This window comes from Parus major, chromosome 8, assembly GCF_001522545.3.
Source record: "Parus major isolate Abel chromosome 8, Parus_major1.1, whole genome shotgun sequence".
Lineage (NCBI taxonomy): Eukaryota > Metazoa > Chordata > Aves > Passeriformes > Paridae > Parus > Parus major.
This window is the reverse complement of record NC_031777.1, coordinates 15758789-15779051: the sequence shown is the minus strand read 5'-3', so window position 1 is coordinate 15779051 and position 20263 is coordinate 15758789. Positions and strand designations below refer to the sequence as shown.

The 20263-nt window shown below is 36.1% G+C and overlaps 1 protein-coding gene across 2 annotated transcripts in view; it reads left to right on the top strand.

The window, feature by feature from the left end:
* PKN2 (protein kinase N2) overlaps window positions 1–20263 on the top strand; it is a 54913-nt gene that overhangs the window by 19622 nt on the left and 15028 nt on the right. For both annotated transcript variants that reach the window (XM_015635772.2, XM_033516291.1), the window contains 5 exons: window positions 4290–4590; window positions 12226–12377; window positions 16822–16939; window positions 18494–18639; window positions 18732–18945. In XM_015635772.2, coding sequence (XP_015491258.1) covers window positions 4290–4590; window positions 12226–12377; window positions 16822–16939; window positions 18494–18639; window positions 18732–18945 — 931 coding nt within the window. Of the gene's footprint in view, window positions 1–4289; window positions 4591–12225; window positions 12378–16821; window positions 16940–18493; window positions 18640–18731; window positions 18946–20263 lie in introns of those variants that run through there.

Below are 20263 nucleotides of genomic sequence, written 5' to 3'. Positions count from 1 at the left end.
GACATGCTCAGACCACTACTCATTATTTTCAGCAACTATACTTAAAACATTTCCCAGAAGTCCAGAAGCTGAAGGCTGGCATCTTGAATTAATCTATGTAAATAGATAGTCTTTGGCCAGCAATCCAAGTGATGTTGAGTCTATTGCAATGGGATGGCTGCATAAATTGACTCCTTTCTTCTTTCATTCTTTTTTTCTTTTTTCTTTTTTTTTTTATTATTAAGCAGTAGTATCTAACTTGTGGTCCTTGACAGTTAATTGTAGTAAACATATGTTCAGTTTCATTACACACTGAAACGTTTCAGAAACCTGCAGTGGCTCAGAAATGTGTATTTTGCCACTGCAAAGAGGTGTGCAGTGCTGCCTCTCATTGCTGTCTGTGCCTCCCACAGTGGGTGGGTGATGCTTTGCCACTGCTTGGGCCAAGAAGCAGGTCCCCAGCAGTTTGCTGTGACACAGTAGGGGAAGGATGCTGTGCTGAGCTGTCCAGTACTGGGACCACCCAGCGATGATTGGCCCCTCTCTTTTAACCACCAGTCAAAACACTACCAGAATTTAAAAAGAAACTGACAATCAGTAACTGGCTGCCCATTCTTTTGCCTTGGATTGTAAAGCAGTGAGGCCTGTTCTCTGTTTTGCCAGCAGGAGTGGTTTAGTCATTATCTGTTTCAGAGCATTTCCACTCTAAGATACTTTATTTTAAGTGATTTTGAGAAGGAGAGTAAAGGGAAGAGTTGTGCAAAATTCATTGATAGCTTCTTGGCATAGAGAATGCGAATGGTTCTGTCTTTGTACACTGCCTGCCTGAGCATAGCAAAGGAAAGAACTTGGGCCCTGCCCCTAACTGTTGTTTCTTTTTGCACTTAATTTTCAGGTTGAGTGGGCAGAACACCTGAAACCTAAAGGATGTGAGTTTCATCCTGGGAGAGGGTTTATCCAAATCAGAAAAACAGTTTATTGAAAGAATATTCAGGTCTAAACACAGACTTGTAATAGGATGTCATCTAATAAAGCTGGAATATGCTGTATTTTAAGTAATTCCAGTTTAAAAGTGTAGTTTTTAGTTTGGCATTTAGGAGGTGCTTTTCTCAAAGAAAAAATCCCACCTCATTTCACTGATTTAACTGTTAGACATTCTGTCCTGTTGTGCCATCGTGGACATTGTCTTCATCATAAACTGGAACACTTGAGGCTGCTCATCTTTGCAGCATGAGGCGGTGTGTCAAGCCTTTGCTGCATCTCGGCAGCAAAACACCAGTGCAGGACTAGAGCAGCTTCACTTGCAGAACTCACTCCTGCTCTGCATTCACAGTGACCTTCAAGGGTCACTGGGTACACACTTGCCTCCTTGGAAGAATTTGTTTCACAGTGACCTTTGTGCTGAGTGACACATCTGGATAACTAGGTGAGAGAATACTTTTTGCTCAAAAGTATAATTAACTTTGGATGACAGGAGAGACAGAAGGAGTATCATCTGTGGCTTTGGGGGATGTTAAAAAAGACTGGTTAAATGTACAGTCAGTGTGACCAGCTTCCATTTTTAACATCCACACTATTGAACTCTACTGTCTCAAAAGCAGATTGAAGAAAACTCGATCCTGAGACCCTTAAATCCAGGGACAAAGATTCTGCTGAGACTTCTCAGGCTGAGAAGAACTTTGCCTCAATTACTGCAGATTTGGAAGGCAAATTACTAATGATCATGGAGATTTAGTTTCATTGAAGACTTACTAGGGACTCTGTCTGGAACAAGGGCTCCAAAAACCTTTTTATGGAAGAACATAACATCACTTTAACAGATGGGATATACGGCTTCTGGAGGGATAAAAACCTCCCCTGTAACAAAATACATTATTGTTCAATGGATGAACAATTAATTGAAGTCTTTGATAAACCCCAGTGAGTAATATTTCTGAATTATTTATATCTTAATTACATTGTTCTGTTTCAGAACTGTACATTCTTGGCATAATTCTAGCAAACTTCAGGTGCTATTACAGCATTGAATAAAGGTTTTGTTGTGGGTTTAGGGTGGATTTTGGTGGTTTTGTTATTTGATTTGGGTTTTTTTACATTTCTCATTTGTCCTTTTCCTCTGAACTTTAAAAAGTATAATATCCTGCTTTAAGGAAGCAGGTGATAGGTAAGTTTATTTCTAGAAAGCGTGCAAAAAAGGCATGAATAACTGTGCTGTAAAAATACATGCTTTTTATTTACAATAATTTTTTTTAATCTTTTTTTAAAGGCTGAGTAGTAGCATACTAATCTTGATGCTCTTCTTTGACATCCTTAATTTTTATGTGTTAGACAAACAGGAAAATCAAAGATCTTAATCTGATCTGGATATACTTACTACTTAAATAGTTTGCCATACAGTTCTCATACATTTATTTTCAGTTTCAGTTTTCTCAAAACTAAGCACTCAACTTGTGGTGGTTGGCTTCCTTCAATATGGATATGAACCTTTGTACTAGTTGTTCATTGCTATTGATTATTCTATTTCTTTTTTTAAATTGATTCTATTTTATGTGCCTGTATATGGAGACAATGTCATGTATTTCCCAGTACAGCTATTAATAGCCTCTCTACATATGCATAATTATTTATTTTAATCTGCACTGACAGAAAAGCACTCACAAGTGCACCTAAAGTAAATTTGCATGGGTTTTTTTCCTTTCATTTTTTACTCAGTTTGTAATTTCTAAATTGCTTGCTTGTTCTCTTTTTTACTGATAGTCAAATTCTGTGGCAAGGTGGCGCTTCTGACTACTTTGAGTATTTAAGAACCTTTGAGTTCTTAACTCTTTGTACTAAAAGTAGAAGCTGTGGGTAGAAAAAATTTAATGAGAGATTCAGGAAATTTGTGAGATTATAGTTGAGGAACAGTAGATTGGATCTTGCTTATGGAACATAGTATTGCTGGAATAAGCATGGATTGAAACAGTTTGACCAAGGTTATCTGTTGACATGTAGGGCCCAGGCACAGCCTTCATGATCCAAATTCTTTTGGAAACCAAGTTACTGCAGAGTATCTCTAGTGGTTTTGTGTTCTGACAGTCTTCAGTTTACTAGCCTGATGCTCTGCTCCTGGAGCTCCCTCCAGAACATTTTCTTCTACTGTTTACTGTGATGATAACTGATTTTATGACAAAAACTTTCAACATTTTAATTAAAACACCTTCTTGTCCTCCCTGTTTTTCAGAAGTCAAGGCAACTTCATCATAGTGTTTAAGAAAATTTGGTGGAATTTTTGTCTTTTGGGTAGTTACGTGCAAATCAGGACAGACATTTATTAAATAAATTCTGAATTAGGATGGGATCAAGTTCAGGAGAACCCTTCTTTGATCTTCACTCATTTACCTCTACCTGAAATTTTTTGGGTAGGACCTAATGTCTGTTCATTGTCCAGGGTGTGTGCATAAGGCACAGAAATCTTGTCACATATGTGATTAATTGTAGATTAGATTCTAGAGTAGATTCTATCATGTGCCCTTTGTGCTCTTACTTCTCAGTGATATGTGAATGTATAGTAGGCACAATTATGACCCCCTGTGTGCTGGGGGTCTGAAGACTTCGTCCCCTACTCCCTTACTACACCAGCTCCTGTCCCATCATTGCAACTTTTTTTTTTTTTTTCCATTGCAGCCTAGCTTGCCTGCACAGGAAAGTAAGATTTGGGGTTTTTAATCATTATTATTTTTTAAACTGAAAGGCTTTACTTGAAGGATTAAAAAAAATAAAAAAAACTGGTAAATGTATTTCTAGTAACAACTTGACAAATCTTTATAGATATGCCAGTATTTCTTTAAACAGCTACAAACATTACTACATTATTTTTTTAACAATCTTTAAAATGCACCTATTATAAAGAATATATAAAATTTCATCATAGATTATAATTATTAGAAGTTAGTTTTCTTTCCTCTATCCATCTTGTCTATTAAAACATAAATTAAATCTATAAAATTACAAACATGACTCATTAGCTCTGAAGCATATAACTTCCAGGCAAGCAGCCATGACAAATCCAAAAGTATTTAAATCTCTTGGTGTTAAAAATAGGCATAGTAAAGATGTCACTAAATTTAAAATAAATCTGTTGTAAAATGTAGCTCCAGTTAAGATGTCATATCTTGTGGTATTGTTGCTTTAGGTCAATGTGAGTGTAAGCTGAGGTTAGTGAATGGCCTTACAGAGTTAATGTGCAGGGACCTGAGTGCTGGGCACTGTAAGTGTGTGTTGTCAGAAACAGTGTTGCCTGGTGATAATATTACTGTTTTTCTTCCTAGGGGGATGCCAAAGGTCTTGTAACCTCTGAGAATGTGAGTACGGGCCAGAAGTTGGACTTCTCAGATACAATGGTACAGCAGAAGCTGGATGAAGTAAAGGACCAAATCAAGCGAGAAATAAGAAAGGAACTTAAAATCAAGGAGGGAGCAGAGAACCTCAGGAAGGTCACAACGGACAAAAAGAACTTGGCTTATGTGGACAACATTTTGAAAAAATCAAATAAGAAGTTAGAAGACTTACATCATAAGTTACAGGAGCTAAATGCACACATTGTTGTAACAGATCTCGAAGATGTTGCAGGTATTGTACATTACTGTGAAACCAGTTTTTCTTTGTACCTGAGATAAGTTTTCCCCATTTCACTTGAAAAAATTGCGTTGTGAAGGAGCAGATCTGTAGCTGGTGAGCTTATTACTTATGTATGTCTCTTTGTTTTGATTCAAAAATCAGTATCCAGTACCTTTGAGTTTTAAATTATTTTCTAGAGAACAGTGTATTTTATAGACTATGAGCTCTTCACTTTCAGTTCTTAGCATACTAAAATACTTTCTCAGTCACTGTAATTTTTCCTGGTAGCTTTTCACTATGTGAAAGCAAATTTCATGAACTCTTCCAGTGTCTTTCTCTGAATTGCAGTATAGATATCGGCACTGATGCAATTTTGCACTCTTTTATTCAATGCAGGAAAAACTACAACATTTTTGAAAATTTAAAAAAAATTATAATTTTGTTGGGTTTTGGTATTTTTAAACTTAAGACTTAACTTAGAAAATATTTTTCTGTTGTGCCGTTATTTAGCTTATCAAACATTTCTTACAGTGACATTTCTTACAATTTGTTAAGTCTTCAGCCTTTTCCACAGCAAAGCTACCATTTTAAAGACAATTTGAAATTGTTTTCACAGAATTGTTATAGTTAATGGTTTTAATTAGTATTTTCTGTCGTATGGCAGTGAGTCAAAACTAATTTTGAATGTATTTTTTAAAAATACCAGAGCTGGTATTTTAAGATGGAATGCTGTGAAAGTAAACAGTCCTTTCAGCTTTGTGGAATGGCCTGGGAGACACTGCCAGCCTGATGATTTCACATTGCACAGACTCTTCTTGGCAAAAAGTTAATCATGTGCATGAGCCATTGAAGATTCATGTGAAGTAATGCCAAGCCTAAGGAGGCTTGGGCAGTAGAATAAAAGTCTGCAGCATCCTTGTGAAAGGTCGGTTACAGTGAGAATTTAAGAAATACTGGCAGGTGATGTCAGCAATTCATAGTCTGGCCCAGTAACATATCAGCTAAGGTTTATGAAAAGCTGCTCCAGTGTTTACAGGAGTGTGGCTTTTAAAAGAACAGGAAGAGTGGAATAGAAAGAGTTGTATGCAAACTGTGTATTGACCAAATATTAGAAATCTGTGCAGATACAATTTGAAAAATTCATCTAGCAGTAGAACTTGTAAAGTGGATGAGCACAGAAATACTCTTGTTGGAATGCTTCCTTCTAGTGCAGCATTTTTATCTTAATGAGTTAAAGAGCAATATTGTCATTGTGCATGTTTTGGGAAATGCAGGAGAGATTCAAAGGATAAAAGATCATTGTTGATCTTACGTGCTTCTTAATGCTTTTGATGCATGATAAACTTCTTAGGACTGTGTTATTAAATTCCATTGCAGTGCAGTCTTAATCATGGAAATATACAAGAAAAAACTTGCATATTAAAGATCTCTGTTGGGATCTTTATATTCTCTGTAAAATATCACATCGGATATTCCCATTCAAGACCCATTTTAACAGAATATTTTGCATAATCTTCTTGAGAAAAAAAAAAGAAATCTTTAATTCTGTTAATACCGCTCTTTCGACAAAAGATTTGGGAGCACCCACCCTCCAAAGTTTTGTGTTTTCACAAACACAAAACACAAAAACACTTCCAGAAGTGCTTCAGGTTTTTGTAATGTTTGCCTTGTAATTTAAGTGCTCGTCTCCTTTCTCATTCATGGTCAGTAGTTCATGGAGGGGGAACACTATCAGTAAATGTTGTCTGGCTTGAGACTAATGGCTGCAAGTCATCTTGGTGATGTTTTGATTTTTAATACTGAAGTCCTAAGCTTGACTTAAGGTATTGGTGAGCTTGGTCTTTGCAAAATAAAGCTAGTAATGTAAAAGCTATTACTTGCCAACTGTGTGTGTGTGCATGTGGATACACACTCACACTCATTCTCACACACACACACACACACACACTCATTCTCACACACACACACACACACTCTCATTCTCACACTCACACATGATACCAAGGAAGTACATTGACCCTAAAGGTCAGTGCCATCTGACATAAGATACCTCACTCACAGATACCTCACTTTGGGAATTCTTGCTTTTGCTGAAATAGGCAGTGAATTTAATAGCCATTTACGGGTGAATATGGGAGCTCCCCCAAAAAAGTGCATTGTTTCCAGAGGTTATCTTTATCTGTTGTTACTGCTTTTCACTTTAGCTTGTGTTTGACCTTCTTCTGGTCACTTAGTAACAAGTTATTTTAAAGTGAGAAGGAAATATATGGGAAATTTTTAGACTGTGCAGATCATGATATTGAAAATAAGGTAAAGAAGATTCAAGAGCTGTGGGAGTCACGGTCTGTGTTTATTTTGTGTACTTTAATACTTTTCAGTTTTAAAGCCCTGTGGTTTTCCCTGTCTAACAGAATATACTGTGTAGGTTTTTTCAGATTCTAAGTAGCAAAATCAGGATTGAGATTCATTGACCTGATCCCTTTGACTTGTCAGGCCAAACTCTAAAGATTTTTTGACTGTTCTGTTGACTGGTTGAAAGACCATTTTGGTAACTTAGAACAGTCATTTAATCTTCCCTTGTTCCTGTATCTGAAAAGTGGGTGTGAACTTATGTTTGTAAAGTGCTTCCAATCTAGAACTGAGAAATGCTACACAGGCTATTGTGACTCTTTCTGTTGCTTATGGTATGGGCCAGTAACTTCTATTACTTTTTAACAAGCCACTAATTTTTAGTGTAACTACTTTGTAATCATCACAGTGTAATCAATACATGTTGAAATTATTAAATGTAGCATTAACGAATCTACTGTAGAAAAATATGTTTTAATAACATTCCATTCCAAGGAAGTGTAGATGGTTTTATGGTAGTTTGCCTAAAGCTGAAAGCTCACAATTATTTAAAGAATTGGTACTAAACTTTAATCAGAAAATGCAGTTTGTCAAACAGCTTTATTACAGCATGTGAGGGTAAATTTGACAGTGGGTATGTGATTCAGAAACAACTTTTAGCATAACACAGGTGTATTTTACCTTATAGGGGTTTCTGATGAATCTAAGCTTGTTTTAGAAGTGGGACTTTGTACTCAAGTCTGCCCTTGTGCAGTGTGTTAGTCATACAAGGATGCGGAATTTAAAACTTTGTAGGTCAACACTTAAAAGTAAAGCAGAATCCAGCAACATAAAATGAGTAGGACAAGCATAGCAACCATTATTGCTGAAAGTCTGAGATGTAATGTGTCACATGAAGATGATTACTTCTGTTTTAGAGATGAAGAAATTTTGTGTCTAGAAAACATACTTCTACACAGTAGCAGAGATTAAATTGGTGTTCTTGTGTTTGTGTAAAAAGTAGCAGTATAGACTGTGGTTTCTAATATGACTCAGGGAGGTGTAGACTGAAATAGCTTACCTACAGCAAGTTATTGATTTAATTAGACATATAGCTATTACATAGAAAATCTGTAAATTTAGAAATTGGTCTGTTTCAAAGAGCTGAAGTTAAGGGGGATAGAGAGGTGCAAATGATAGGAAAGCCTTTGAGTGAATTGATAAAACTGGATAAAACATGGAGAAAATGAACTCAAAGAGAAGTTCATGCCTTTTCATCCATCCTCCTAACTGACATGGAAGCTATCCACTTTACATCAAATTTGGCTGCAGACATTGCAAAGAAAATGAATTATTTTGTTCAAGAATATGATTAGCTGACTGCTTGGGGGATTTCCTTGTTCTTAAAAATGACTAGGTTAATCTGTTGGACACCAAAGTGTTCACATAAGGCCAATTTCTGGAAACCAGTAGAGGTAGCAACCAATAGGTAGTAACTTTTTAGACAGCAGATTCCACCTACAAGCTCATACCGATAGAAATTTCATGGCAACTTTTGGGAACCTCAGTGTAGAATAATACTATTGGTGCAATTTGAAACAGTCTCCTGTCACGTTTTTAGTAGTTAAAATTAGCTGTTAAGTAATGGAAATTGAACTTCAGAAATTTCCAGGAGGTTAGCAGTAGATGTTTTCTGAGTGCCAAATGCTGCCTGATGCCTCGGACATACTGATGACTTAGTTCAAGTGCTGATCCAAGCTTCTGACTCCCTGAGAAAATCCTGACAATGCATCTATCTTCCTCCTTTCAGCAATGCCTAAATGCATTGCAGGTATTTCTGTTGGGTATGACGCTGATGAGGCTAACTGCAAATAAATATCCTCAAATAAGATTAAAATTAACTATTTAGCAAAGGGTACTTGCTGCTAATTGAGTACTTAAACAGCACGCTGCAGTACCATCTGGGAGTCCAAATTCAGAAAGTTATGTGGGATCCTAGATTTCACACTGAGCTTACTGAAGAAATAGCATATGTAGCATCTGGGGAGGAGATCCCAAAAGAATGAGCAGCAGTCTCAGAAGAGTAGAGTTACATAACTACTCTTTATAAATACAGTTTAGATGGCAGTGATGGTAAAAGGCAATTTAGAAGCAAGAAGTCCTTGCTGGTGTGCACTGTGCAAACTCAAACTGAAAAGGTTTTCAGAAGAGAAGAGATCAAAGTTCAGATAAGCATTTCAGACTGAAAACTGCCATTGTCCTCATGTAATCCAAATATTAAAAAAAAAAAAAAATCATCCCTATTATTCTAAGTCTGGTGAGTATATTTTTATGAAAACAGAATATTTCAGGTGCTGGGGAAGCAGCACTGCAGCTCTTCCAGCAGCCTGGATGTGTGCTAACAAGCTGCACAAAACTCTGTAGTGTAAATCAACAACATTCATAGTTGTTCAGATGATGTCTATTTGCTTGAAGTTCTCTTGAAACGCATCTGTTACTTCACTTGATACTCACTGTCAAGATGAATATTTGTTCCTAGGAGCCCCAACCTGTATCCCAGCAAAGCCCTTGCTGTCCATTGCAAAGCTGTACTTGAATGTATCCAAAATGGCAAGTCTTGTACTGCCCTTATTAACCAACAAATGGGGCAAACTGGAGAATCTCTTCTAGCCCCAGCCCCTACCTTGAGTGAAGTGTCAATTTGGTATTAGTACTTAACTCTTAAATTTAACTTTAGGCATATACATAAATCCCATTGATTGCAATTACCTGGATGGATTTATTACTTATTTGTACTATGAAGATAATTAAATGCCTTCAGAGGAGATTTGACCCTGTCTGTAAAGTGCTTTACATGAATAAATCTGAGATGACTAGCCATGCAAAGTCATTACAACCTTTCAGAGCAGAGAGAAAAGGAAGCAGCTAATGCAGATGTAGCTTGTAGTGTTGGTGCTAAGACTGTCAATGCTTTCTGTAATAGAACCGGTTTGTCTGGCTGATTTAAAAATTAATCTGAATTCTATAAGAAGCTGCCTCGAGCTGCTTACTGAGTAGTAAAGGGGAGGTTGGTTGGGGGGATGGTAGAAAGAGTCCCTTGGAAAGCATCTCTGAAAAGCTATTGGTAACATTTTTTTTTTTCTCAAAAACATAGTATGTTAAGAAACATGTTCCATATTTGGGAGTTTAGTGAGGAGCTATGCCTGAAGGCAAAAAAATTACTTCTTCCTGGCAATTAGTCCCTATTGCAAAAAAGTTTCCTTTGCTATTAGTTACTAACAAAGCCTATAGTACAGCAATTTTAACTAAGTAGTAGAGGACAGGTTACACCCACAAATACAGACCAGCTTTTGAGATGACCCAAGTAAGTGGTGTGGTTACACCTTCACAGAAGAGACATGCAAAGGCAGATAATAACAGCTGCCTGGGCAGCCTGAAACATGGTATCTCTAATTAGTCCTTAACTTGCAACTGGAGTGTTGTTTTAATGCAAAGAAAGGCTGCTTGTGTACATCTTTAAAAGCTGTGAAAACAGACTTCAGGAGCCCCACAGCCTACACAGGGATCATCAGAGGGCCAGGATCTTTAAGTGGTAGAGGCTTGCATCATATATCTAAAGTTAGTACATATTTATTTATATGATGGATCTACTTTACAAGGAGACTTGACACTGTGACTTTCAAGTTCATGTGTGCTCTCATTTTGAATAGATTATTAGATGAGTATTAGTTGACAATGAAGACATAAGTTATAGGAAAGCATTTTGTTAATCTTTGTTTTACTAAGAACAGATTTAAGGTAAAGCTGTTCAAGTGCAGTTATTCAGAGGAACCAAGCCAAAATATTGAGCCGAGGATCAATAACAAACAGCTAAGGAGTAATGCAGATGATTAATTTTTATTTTTTTTTTAACATCTGGTATTTTCTGTCCGACCTTTAAGTAGCGAGGATGCAGTAAGAGCCTTGAAGTGGCTTGAAGAGTGAATTGGCAGGAGAAGAAATTAAAATTCCTTAAATGGAATCTGTATGTAGCCTCAGCAAAGATTACAATTTAGGAGGAAATTACCCAGCAAACTTGGAAGCAAAACGTATTAAATCTCCAAAAGTAGTTATCAGAAGCTTTTACAGAAGAAATACGAAATAGCAGATAAGACATCACTCCTTGACACGTCATAAGTAAAAAGTTGTAAGTTACTAGTGCACTGCCTATGTTTTCAGGAACTTGACTCCTCATACTAGTCTTAATACATGGAAAATTATTACAATTGGAAAAACGATTGTGCTGCTTGCATTCAGTAAATACTGTCTTCCAGGAGACCAGTGCCATTTGTTCATAGAGAAGGTATTCTCTCAGTTGGTGTAGAAGAAATTTATTTTCTTTTTAAATTATTATGGTGAAAATAATTTGTCCTCTTTTAGCAAAAGGTTGGAAGAGAAGTCACTGTGACTGATAGGGAAGATAGTTAGGTCTGAGGACAGATGTGTTGGAAATAGTCCAATGGCCACTTTATTTTCAGTTTACTGTTTGTGTTGCAGAAGCTGAAATATGAAGTCATATAATAGACTGATTACAAAAAGTTAAGGAGTTTGAGTTTATAATTTAATTGATAAAACTAACTTGCATTCCATGAAATGAATCCAACAAGAGGGAGACCCAAACACAGTAATCTTGTGAAATGAAAAAGCTTTCTCCTTCCAGTCAGTTGTTCAGTAAACCTGTCTGCCCATATATCCAGTTACCCCAGATTTCTGTTATGACTGCAGACCAGAAAACAATCTGCTTTGCAATAAGGAAAAGGCTTACTTTATCTGTTCTTAATTTTGACATAAACAGTGTCTGCAGTATTCACACAAAAATGGATGAAGATCTACTCAAGATCTGTATTCAGACAGTGCTCATTAGGATCGAATATTATTATCCAAATTTGTTGTTAAAACACTTTAAAATTGGGAGTATAAGAAAGCTTAATGGAAAACTGCATTTTGAAATTGACTCAAGATGTTCTAGAAGAATTCAATCTCCTTTGAAATAAAAATAGGCTTAGCTGCAAACCTGCCTGTTTGCCCGCTCCCGGAAGTGATTCATGTGAATTAGGACATGTGTAGGAGTCACAGTCGGGAGCTTTTCATGTTAAGGCGTATTTGCAGTACTGTTGCAAAGTAGCTCTGGACAGGAGGGTCACTCTTAATTCTCAAGTATGATGTTCTAGTTCTGTTTAATCTTCATAGAACAGAGTATCAGGTGGGTTGGGGGGAGTGGTTTGTCTGTTTTCTTCCTGGTTTTTTTCTGCATGCTTATATCTTACCTTTAATTCACAGATTGTCCTAGCACTCCTGATACTCCAAATAGCGATCCTCGGTTTTCTACAAACAACAGATTGATGGCCTTAAAGAAGCAGTTGGATATAGAACTTAAGGTCAAACAGGGAGCAGAAAATATGATACAGATGTACTCAAATGGCTCCTCAAAGGTAAGGCTTTAGAATGCTTAAAGATCATTAAATGAGTGTGGGTTTTCACATTGCTGTAATGTGACTGTACAATGTATAAACAGTATGCAACTCTAGTATTTTTAGTTTGGGCTATATTTTTTATTAAACAGTGTCAAATCTGCTACAAATTACTGTAACATTTTTTGTTGTGGTTTGATATCCACTGAAGTGATTGTTTTATTGGTTTGTGCAGATGCAGTTCAACCTAAATAATAAATCCGGCTTACTAAATTTAGTACATCTAGTAATCTTTGACCATGTGGGATTCGCTTAGCAGCAAAGCTTGGTAGGACTGACTGGTGTCTGGTGTTTTTCCTAGCTCCACTCAAAAAAAAAAAGATCCATTAGTTTAACATTGTAAATTATCATTGTACATAATAATTACAACAAAGGCAGTATTGCCTGTATTGAACTTGTCACCTAGTTGTAGTTAGCAGTAAAAAAGGTCTGTGCCAAATGCTTCAGTAGGATATGTAGTATTCTGATAGAGATGTCATAATCTGCATTGATGCATGTACACATAAAATACACATTGAAATAATTTCTTTTTGTGGAAGTGTGGTAATCTAGAGGTAGCAACTGATAGAATAAAGTGAAATGAAGAATTAAGTAACACCTATTATTATATCTGAATTTTAAATACTTGCACTCACTCTCTCTTGATAGCACCAGAATTTTTCCAAGGAGGTGGAGGGAAAGTGTTTGCTAACCTCTAAATGGCTTTGACTTATTACATATTCTTTTCTGTATAATAAAATTCATTGTACTCTAAGGATCTCTTAAGTGAAAGACAATCCAAACTTCTGAAATTAAAGAAAACAAAAAAAAAATCAAAAAGTCAACAAAACCAAATCCAGAAAAGAACAAAAAAAAAACCCCAACAACACATTTTGTTGGGTATAAGGCAGTCATAGTTCTCAAGTGAGAAAAAAGAGAGGGAAGGATCCTCTACTTACCTGCCTCTTCACCTTTCATTCATTACTCATAAGTTGTTCTTTTCAATTGCTTTTACTAAGTCATTAAGGAGATTAATTTTCAGACTAAGGGGAAACACAAGAGTAGATCTAACAAATAGTGTGTAGCAGCTTGGTTAGATATATTTGTGTCCAGACAGCAGTAAGCAAAGTCAAAATGTTTTAAGGTCTTAGCTGAGCCAACACCCATCTGGGTCAGTGAACTTACTAAAAGGAAGTGTTTGGCTAGAAGAGTAGGAATCCAGGAATTACATTGCTTCCCCTTATTTTACTGACTGATTTTAACCATAAAATGTTGGAAAGGAACTTCATGTTTTGAACTGAATTTGGGCTAGGTGTTGGTGGAGGGGCAGATCACTTTGTGCCTGCCTACTGTATGACTGCCTTATATCTTGAAAAATTAGCAGGGAGCACTGCATTCTCCCAGAAAATGGCTTTAAACTCAGTGGACCAGAGGTGCCATCAAGTTCCTTCTGTCCCAGGTAGCCTTATCTGCAAGTGACCTGTAACGTACTAGCTGGGGGCAAATAGGAGAAATATCTGGAGTGCACATTATGACTAATGTCCTGGGAATGCTGTCCATCCACCACAGTCCCTCAGCTCCTGGAAACCCTTGGAGTCTGCATCCTCTGGGGCCATGTACTTAACATCAGGTACACTTAAAACTAATAATTAGCTGACCCAAATGGATCAAAAGACATAGATTAATTAGGTTTCTAATAAACCCTTGGTAAGTAACCTTATAACAGGCTGAAAAACTTAACTAAACACTCAGGCTGTAATATTAGACATTGTTAGCAGGCTTTGATCAGACTAGGTAGAGAAGATAAATTCTGGTTTGCTTTAGATTGAGGCATGTAATTAAAATCTATGATTGAATCTTGTATCTGCTATTGGTAAATGCTTAAATGAGCCAACCAGATTGGGACTATATAGTAACTGGGCTGAGAGCAAGCTGGAAAGCACAAAAGCATTACCAGCCACTTCAGAAAACAGGATGGAAATGGTGGGTATTCATTCTCTTTTTTTTTTTTCTTCTTTTTTCCTTTTTTATTCTGCTCAGTACTGAGTTAGTTTAGCAACTTTGAACCATAGGCTTGGGCATGCTGATTATGTTTTAAAAAGCAGAACTTAAAAGAATCCAAGCATCTGGAGGGTGTGTGCAAAATAGGCAGAAAATCTCAAGTTTGAATCCAGTCCCATTAATCTGGTAGTTCTTTAAAAAGTACTCATAGGACCGTCTTTAAACATATAAACTCATTTGTGACCTTTCTTCAAGTGTACTATATGATCTAATTTCAAATATGTTGTATTATTTTGAGACCTAAATCTAATGGAGGGAGGTTATAATCTGTTTTCTAAAAATGAAAAAGCAGTCTGTTAATAAAGCCATCATCTCAAGGGAAGCTTTTCCATTTGTATTTTACTTGCTTCAGTAACATTCAGCTCAACCTCTTTGGACTTTAACATTTCTGAGATAACGATCATCTTTCCTTGGATGTGTGTAGGTTCTCTGAAATCCCATGACAGCTTTGCAGATCAGTTTTACAGGCACTGTCAGTTCTTCTGTACTCAGAAGATGCATTGAAATACTTTGTATTCAGCCTCCAACACTAAGAGAGCTGCTGAGCATTACACCTACATTTTGATTCTGAGGATGTGATGCTCTGTCTCTTTAAAACGTAAGGCTATGTCTGTAATGCTGGATTGCCTCCACTCTACACATTGAAGGGCTAATGTTGGTCCTAAGCAAGCAAATCCATTCCAGTAAGAGACTGTGAGGGATAATCAAGAGCAAAAATATCAAAAATAAGATCAAAGGGAAGATACAGACAAAGAAACGCTTCCAGCATATTTATACATCAGAATGGATGGATCAGATGCATGGATAAGGTTTAATACAGGATTTTAGGGTGACTTGTAGTCTGTTACTTAAATCCTGTACTCTGCTAAAGTCAGTGATTATTCCAAAATTTCACATCTGTATTTTAGAAAGTATTGATTTAGGGAAGTCAGTGTGATCATTAATTGGATAGGTAACATGGAATCTTAAAATATGAAAACTATGCTGTTTCCCTGAAATGTTGATTAATACTTAAGCTTAAAATCAAGAGTTGTGAAACTACAGAATGCAGAGGGGGGACAGTTTCTTTCCATGAAACCAAAGTCTTACTATGTGTAGATCTTGGTGTATCTACCCTGCAGAACATAGGGCAGCATTAAAATATCTGAATAAGTAATAGGTGAAGGTGCAAGGTCATAGAGGAGCTCTGTGAAGGTAAATTTCTCAGTATATGGATTTTTTCTACAGTATGCTTCATGGTGCTGGTATTTCCAGCTCTGGGATCTGAACTTCACTGCAGTTCTTTCTCTTGGTTATGGCAAGGGGAAGAATTTAATTTCTTTAACTTCTTAAATAGTTGATAACTTCATTATGAAATTAAAAATACAATTATTAACTATGTCCATGGGAAAGTAACTTAATAATGAGGTTGTAGAGTGGCTACAAAAACGAGTTAACCAAAATCCCCTTTGGGCTGTAACAAGCATGGTACATATCTGCCCTGACTGCTGTTAATTATTGTGATAGATTGGTACTGCATGGACAGGGAAAATACACTGCCTTAATTTTCTTATATCTTGGTTTTGTTGTTGCTCTTAATACAAGTCAGATCACCTTTAAGCTGTCTGGTAATTCCCAGAACATAGAGAGAGAGCCACGTGGCAGCCATAGAAGTTTATGAAAGTTCATCTTTAGGAATGTTCTCTTCTAAACAGCTTCTTGTGATACTGTTCTTGAAAATGAAACTTGATTATCTTAGTTTATTTAGATTAAAATGTACTGCACTGTACTTAGGTTGCTGATGAAATAGCTAATGAAGTAGCCCTTGTTTGTTCCATATTTATTAATGCAAAAAATCTTCAGCTTTCATTTGTTCAGAAAAATGTACTGCAGATTTAATGTGCTGTGTAAACAACATCTTATTTCTAATTTTAATATTGCTAATCAGCTCAAGGTAAATAGTACAACTACTTTTATGTGAGCTTAGTCTAGCAAACTTGTCTATTACAAGAGTGTTTTATCATACTCGAAGTAAATTTGAGACATTCTACATAGTTTTGGAGGTATTTTGCACTTAATATCTTCTCCTTTCTTTATTATCAGATTACAAAATATTAATCTACACATGTTTCTAGATCATACCTCCTTTACTCACCTTGAAGCACATACAGTTTCCCTGGGAGTGATTTACAGTCTTTAATCAACCAATGCCCCTGTCCTAACTTAATTACCACTAATATCCTAATGTGGTTAGTTTGCCTAATGCTATACTAAATGAAATGCATAGATTTAGTTCTTGTTCCTAAGTATGTGTGTCTTGAAACTTCCAGTGTGTCTTGTTCCATGAAGAAGTTTATGATTTCAACTTGTCTGTTTGTTTTAATAGGATCGAAAACTTCTTGCCACAGCTCAGCAGATGCTTCAGGACAGCAAGACAAAAATTGAAGTTATAAGGATGCAGATTCTTCAGGCAGTCCAGACCAATGAATTGGCTTTTGATAATGGTGATGGTGTAGAAAGGAAATATGAATCATTAATGTCAGAGTACCATATAGATATATACCCATATGCACACAGATTTACCATAAATTTCTAATAGGAAATATTGATAATAGCTTGCATGGACCAAAACTAATCAGAGACTAGGCAAAACTTTGTGTCTTGGGGTGCCAAAAACATATGATGTGAAGGAAAATACCTTCATTGTAATGAAGAGAAGTACCATCTCTCTTTATCATCCTTTTTATACCTTATGCCGTCCATTTTTGCTTTCTGGTCTACCTTCTCCCTTTGTGCATGCTTTCTTTTATCTTAATAATTTGTGATTTTTTTTTAAAGCATATAATCTTTATATTATGATGCTAAAAAAAATCTGATGCCAGTACAAGGGCTGCTTGTCATACTTTAATAGACTGACCTTATTATTTGTAGTGGTAGGACAGATGGAGGAGAATTTTTCCTGGTTTTATAGGTATTTAGGCTAGATTGAGGGCTAAACAACTACACTTAAAGCAACAAAAAAAGTGTTATTAAAATGACCTGGCTTGAAATACTCATGCTGCATTTCAGAGGTATTTTTAAACTTGCACTTCATTGAAAATCTTCATATAATTAAAAAAACTTACTCCTGAGCTCTAATAGCATGAGTGTGATAGAAACTTACAGGCATATGGGTATATCTCTAGATCTTGAACTTTGTGTGCATTTCTGAATATTGACATTGTATGACAATGCTTGTAGTCAGGGCCTGGATATTTCCTAGATAATGAAAAATGTGTGTGTGTTCTGTTTTGTGGTGTGTGAGGTGTTTGGTTTCTGTGTTTGTTTTTCCACACCACTTTTTAACACCCCATTTTAGCACGTGGATTATGTATATCAGTTTAAAAGAAAAAGAAATTCAAGCTAGAAAGGGCTTTCAAATGCTTTTTTGTGTTCCTACTACTCTTAGTGCTTTAAACAGAGAGGAATATATTCAGGAAATGTTCTGTTTAGGACATCTAAGCACTGTAAGATGTGGACATTAAAATGGCAAAGGCAGTGTATGGAATCTCTCACACATACTTCTCTGTGCTGGCAGGAGCCAGATTCCATGGGATTTCAAATGAAGCAGGGGAATTATCAGAAACTGATCAGGGATCTACTTGGCTACAGAGCAGTTTAAAAGATAAATGCTCTCAGTGTAGTTCAGAAGTGTTGAAGTCCCTAAACTTCCTTGCCAGTTGAATATTTGAGATATTTCAGTTTTGTCCCTTAACTGCCCTGAAGACATATTATTTTTTTCACATCTTCCAGCAATTCTAGCTTTTCAGAAGTAGGAGCTGCTTATTGAATTGAGGCCCTGATCAGTTATTTCTTCATTCAAATGCAGATGCTTAAAATATCACTTTTTATTTTTATGATGTGCATCAAGCTTCTCTTTGGGCTGCCAAAAATGCATCTCTCCTGCTTTTTTTCCTTTTTCTTCTCCCCTCTGTTTATATGGAGGAGGGGTTGATATTAAAGAAATTAAACCTGGTTGTTATCTTCAATGAAGGTTGTTTGTTTATATCTCTTTGCAGCAAAACCTGTGATAAGCCCTCTTGAACTCCGAATGGAAGAATTACGGCATCATTTTAGGATAGAGTATGCTGTAGCAGAAGGTGCAAAAAATGTGATGAAATTACTTGGATCTGGGAAAGTTACCGACAGAAAGGCACTTTCAGAAGTAATTTGTCATTACAATTTCTGATACTTTATTTTAAAGGATCTTTAAGGAAAATAATTGAACTATTTCAAATTTCTTTTTATTTTAAAAAGGCACAAGCAAGATTTAATGAGTCAAGCCAGAAGCTGGACCTCTTGAAGTATTCACTGGAACAGAGATTGAATGAACTTCCTAAAAACCATCCCAAAAGCAGTATTATTATAGAAGAGCTTTCATTAGTCTCTTCACCCACATTAAGTCCTCGTCAGAGTGTAATATCTACTCAAAACCAGTATAGTACACTGTCCAAACCAGCAGCTTTAACAGGTATGATTTAAAGAGCTTTTTTGGGTTTAGTTTTTTGATCTTAATTAATGGTTTAAAACAAGCTTTTAATGCCAACTGTATTCTTACTGGATATATTTAATTGTTTTTCTTTTACTAGACAAAGGCATTTAGAGTTTCCAAGTGTCTATACACTGCAAAAAATGCAGATAAGTTTCTTTGATTTATTTGTTGACCTTTTTATAATGTTACTGAAAATGTGACACTCTGGCCTTAAATAGCTGCCTATGGAGTGATATTGCTAGCATTTACCAAATGCCTTTCATCTTGAGATTATCAAGTATTTATCATCAAGGCGGATAAGTATTGTTATCCCCTTTTTAGAGATAGGGAAACTAAGTTTCAGAAGGGCTCAGTGAGTTACCCTGATCATACAACAAGTAGATGACAGAGCTGGAGACAGGCACCCAGCTTTTGTCCCAGTTCCTGTTTTACCCACTGGACCTCACTGGATTTCTGGGAGGTGAGATTTATATTACCAAATCATCCATTTTATTTGTAATCCAAAGAAGAATGTAGCAAACATACATGAAGCCATGGGAGACTCCTGTTTGTTGGTGTCAACTGTTTTCCCTGCAAATAAGATTATTTTTTTAAAAAGACTTAGCCTACTGTGAGGAACCTGTACATTTATTTATAAATGTGACTTAGGAATGTCTCATAGTTTGGGTTCACCTGGAATTGTCCTTCATTGAAAGTTTCAACAGATGAACAATATTTTAACAAAGGTCTTTAACATTTGCCTCACAGTGTTCTTAAAGAAAAACATGGTTTTGACTGCTTGGGGGTATGTTGCTGTTTTAAATTTATTTAGTCAGTGGTCTAGAATTCTTAGAACAGATAGGTTTGATTTTATGTTTTGTTTCCTGACATATTTTGTAACTATTAAGCCTATTACTAAAAGAGTTTATTACAGAAAAACCTTACTATCCATTACTCAGTATATATACATAGAACTGAAACAGAATTTAATTTTGAAGTACTGTGGGGTTATATTTTCAAACAAAAAGAGGAACTCTTCAGCTAAGCAGCAACAACAACAACAACAACAACAACAACAACAACAATAATAATAATAATAATAATAATAATATGGAGCAAGTCTATTTCTCTTGCATTGTGGTTTATCAGGACCTCAACTGAGAGTCCTTGTAAAGTTGTGTGGTAAGAAGAACTTTTTTCATCAAATGAAATCTCAAATGATCAGTGACTGTAGGCAGGAAGTATCATTCATGCATTGGGTTTAAAACAGCTTCCTTTTTCTTTCTGTTTCCTGTAACATAATCAAGGGTCAATACCT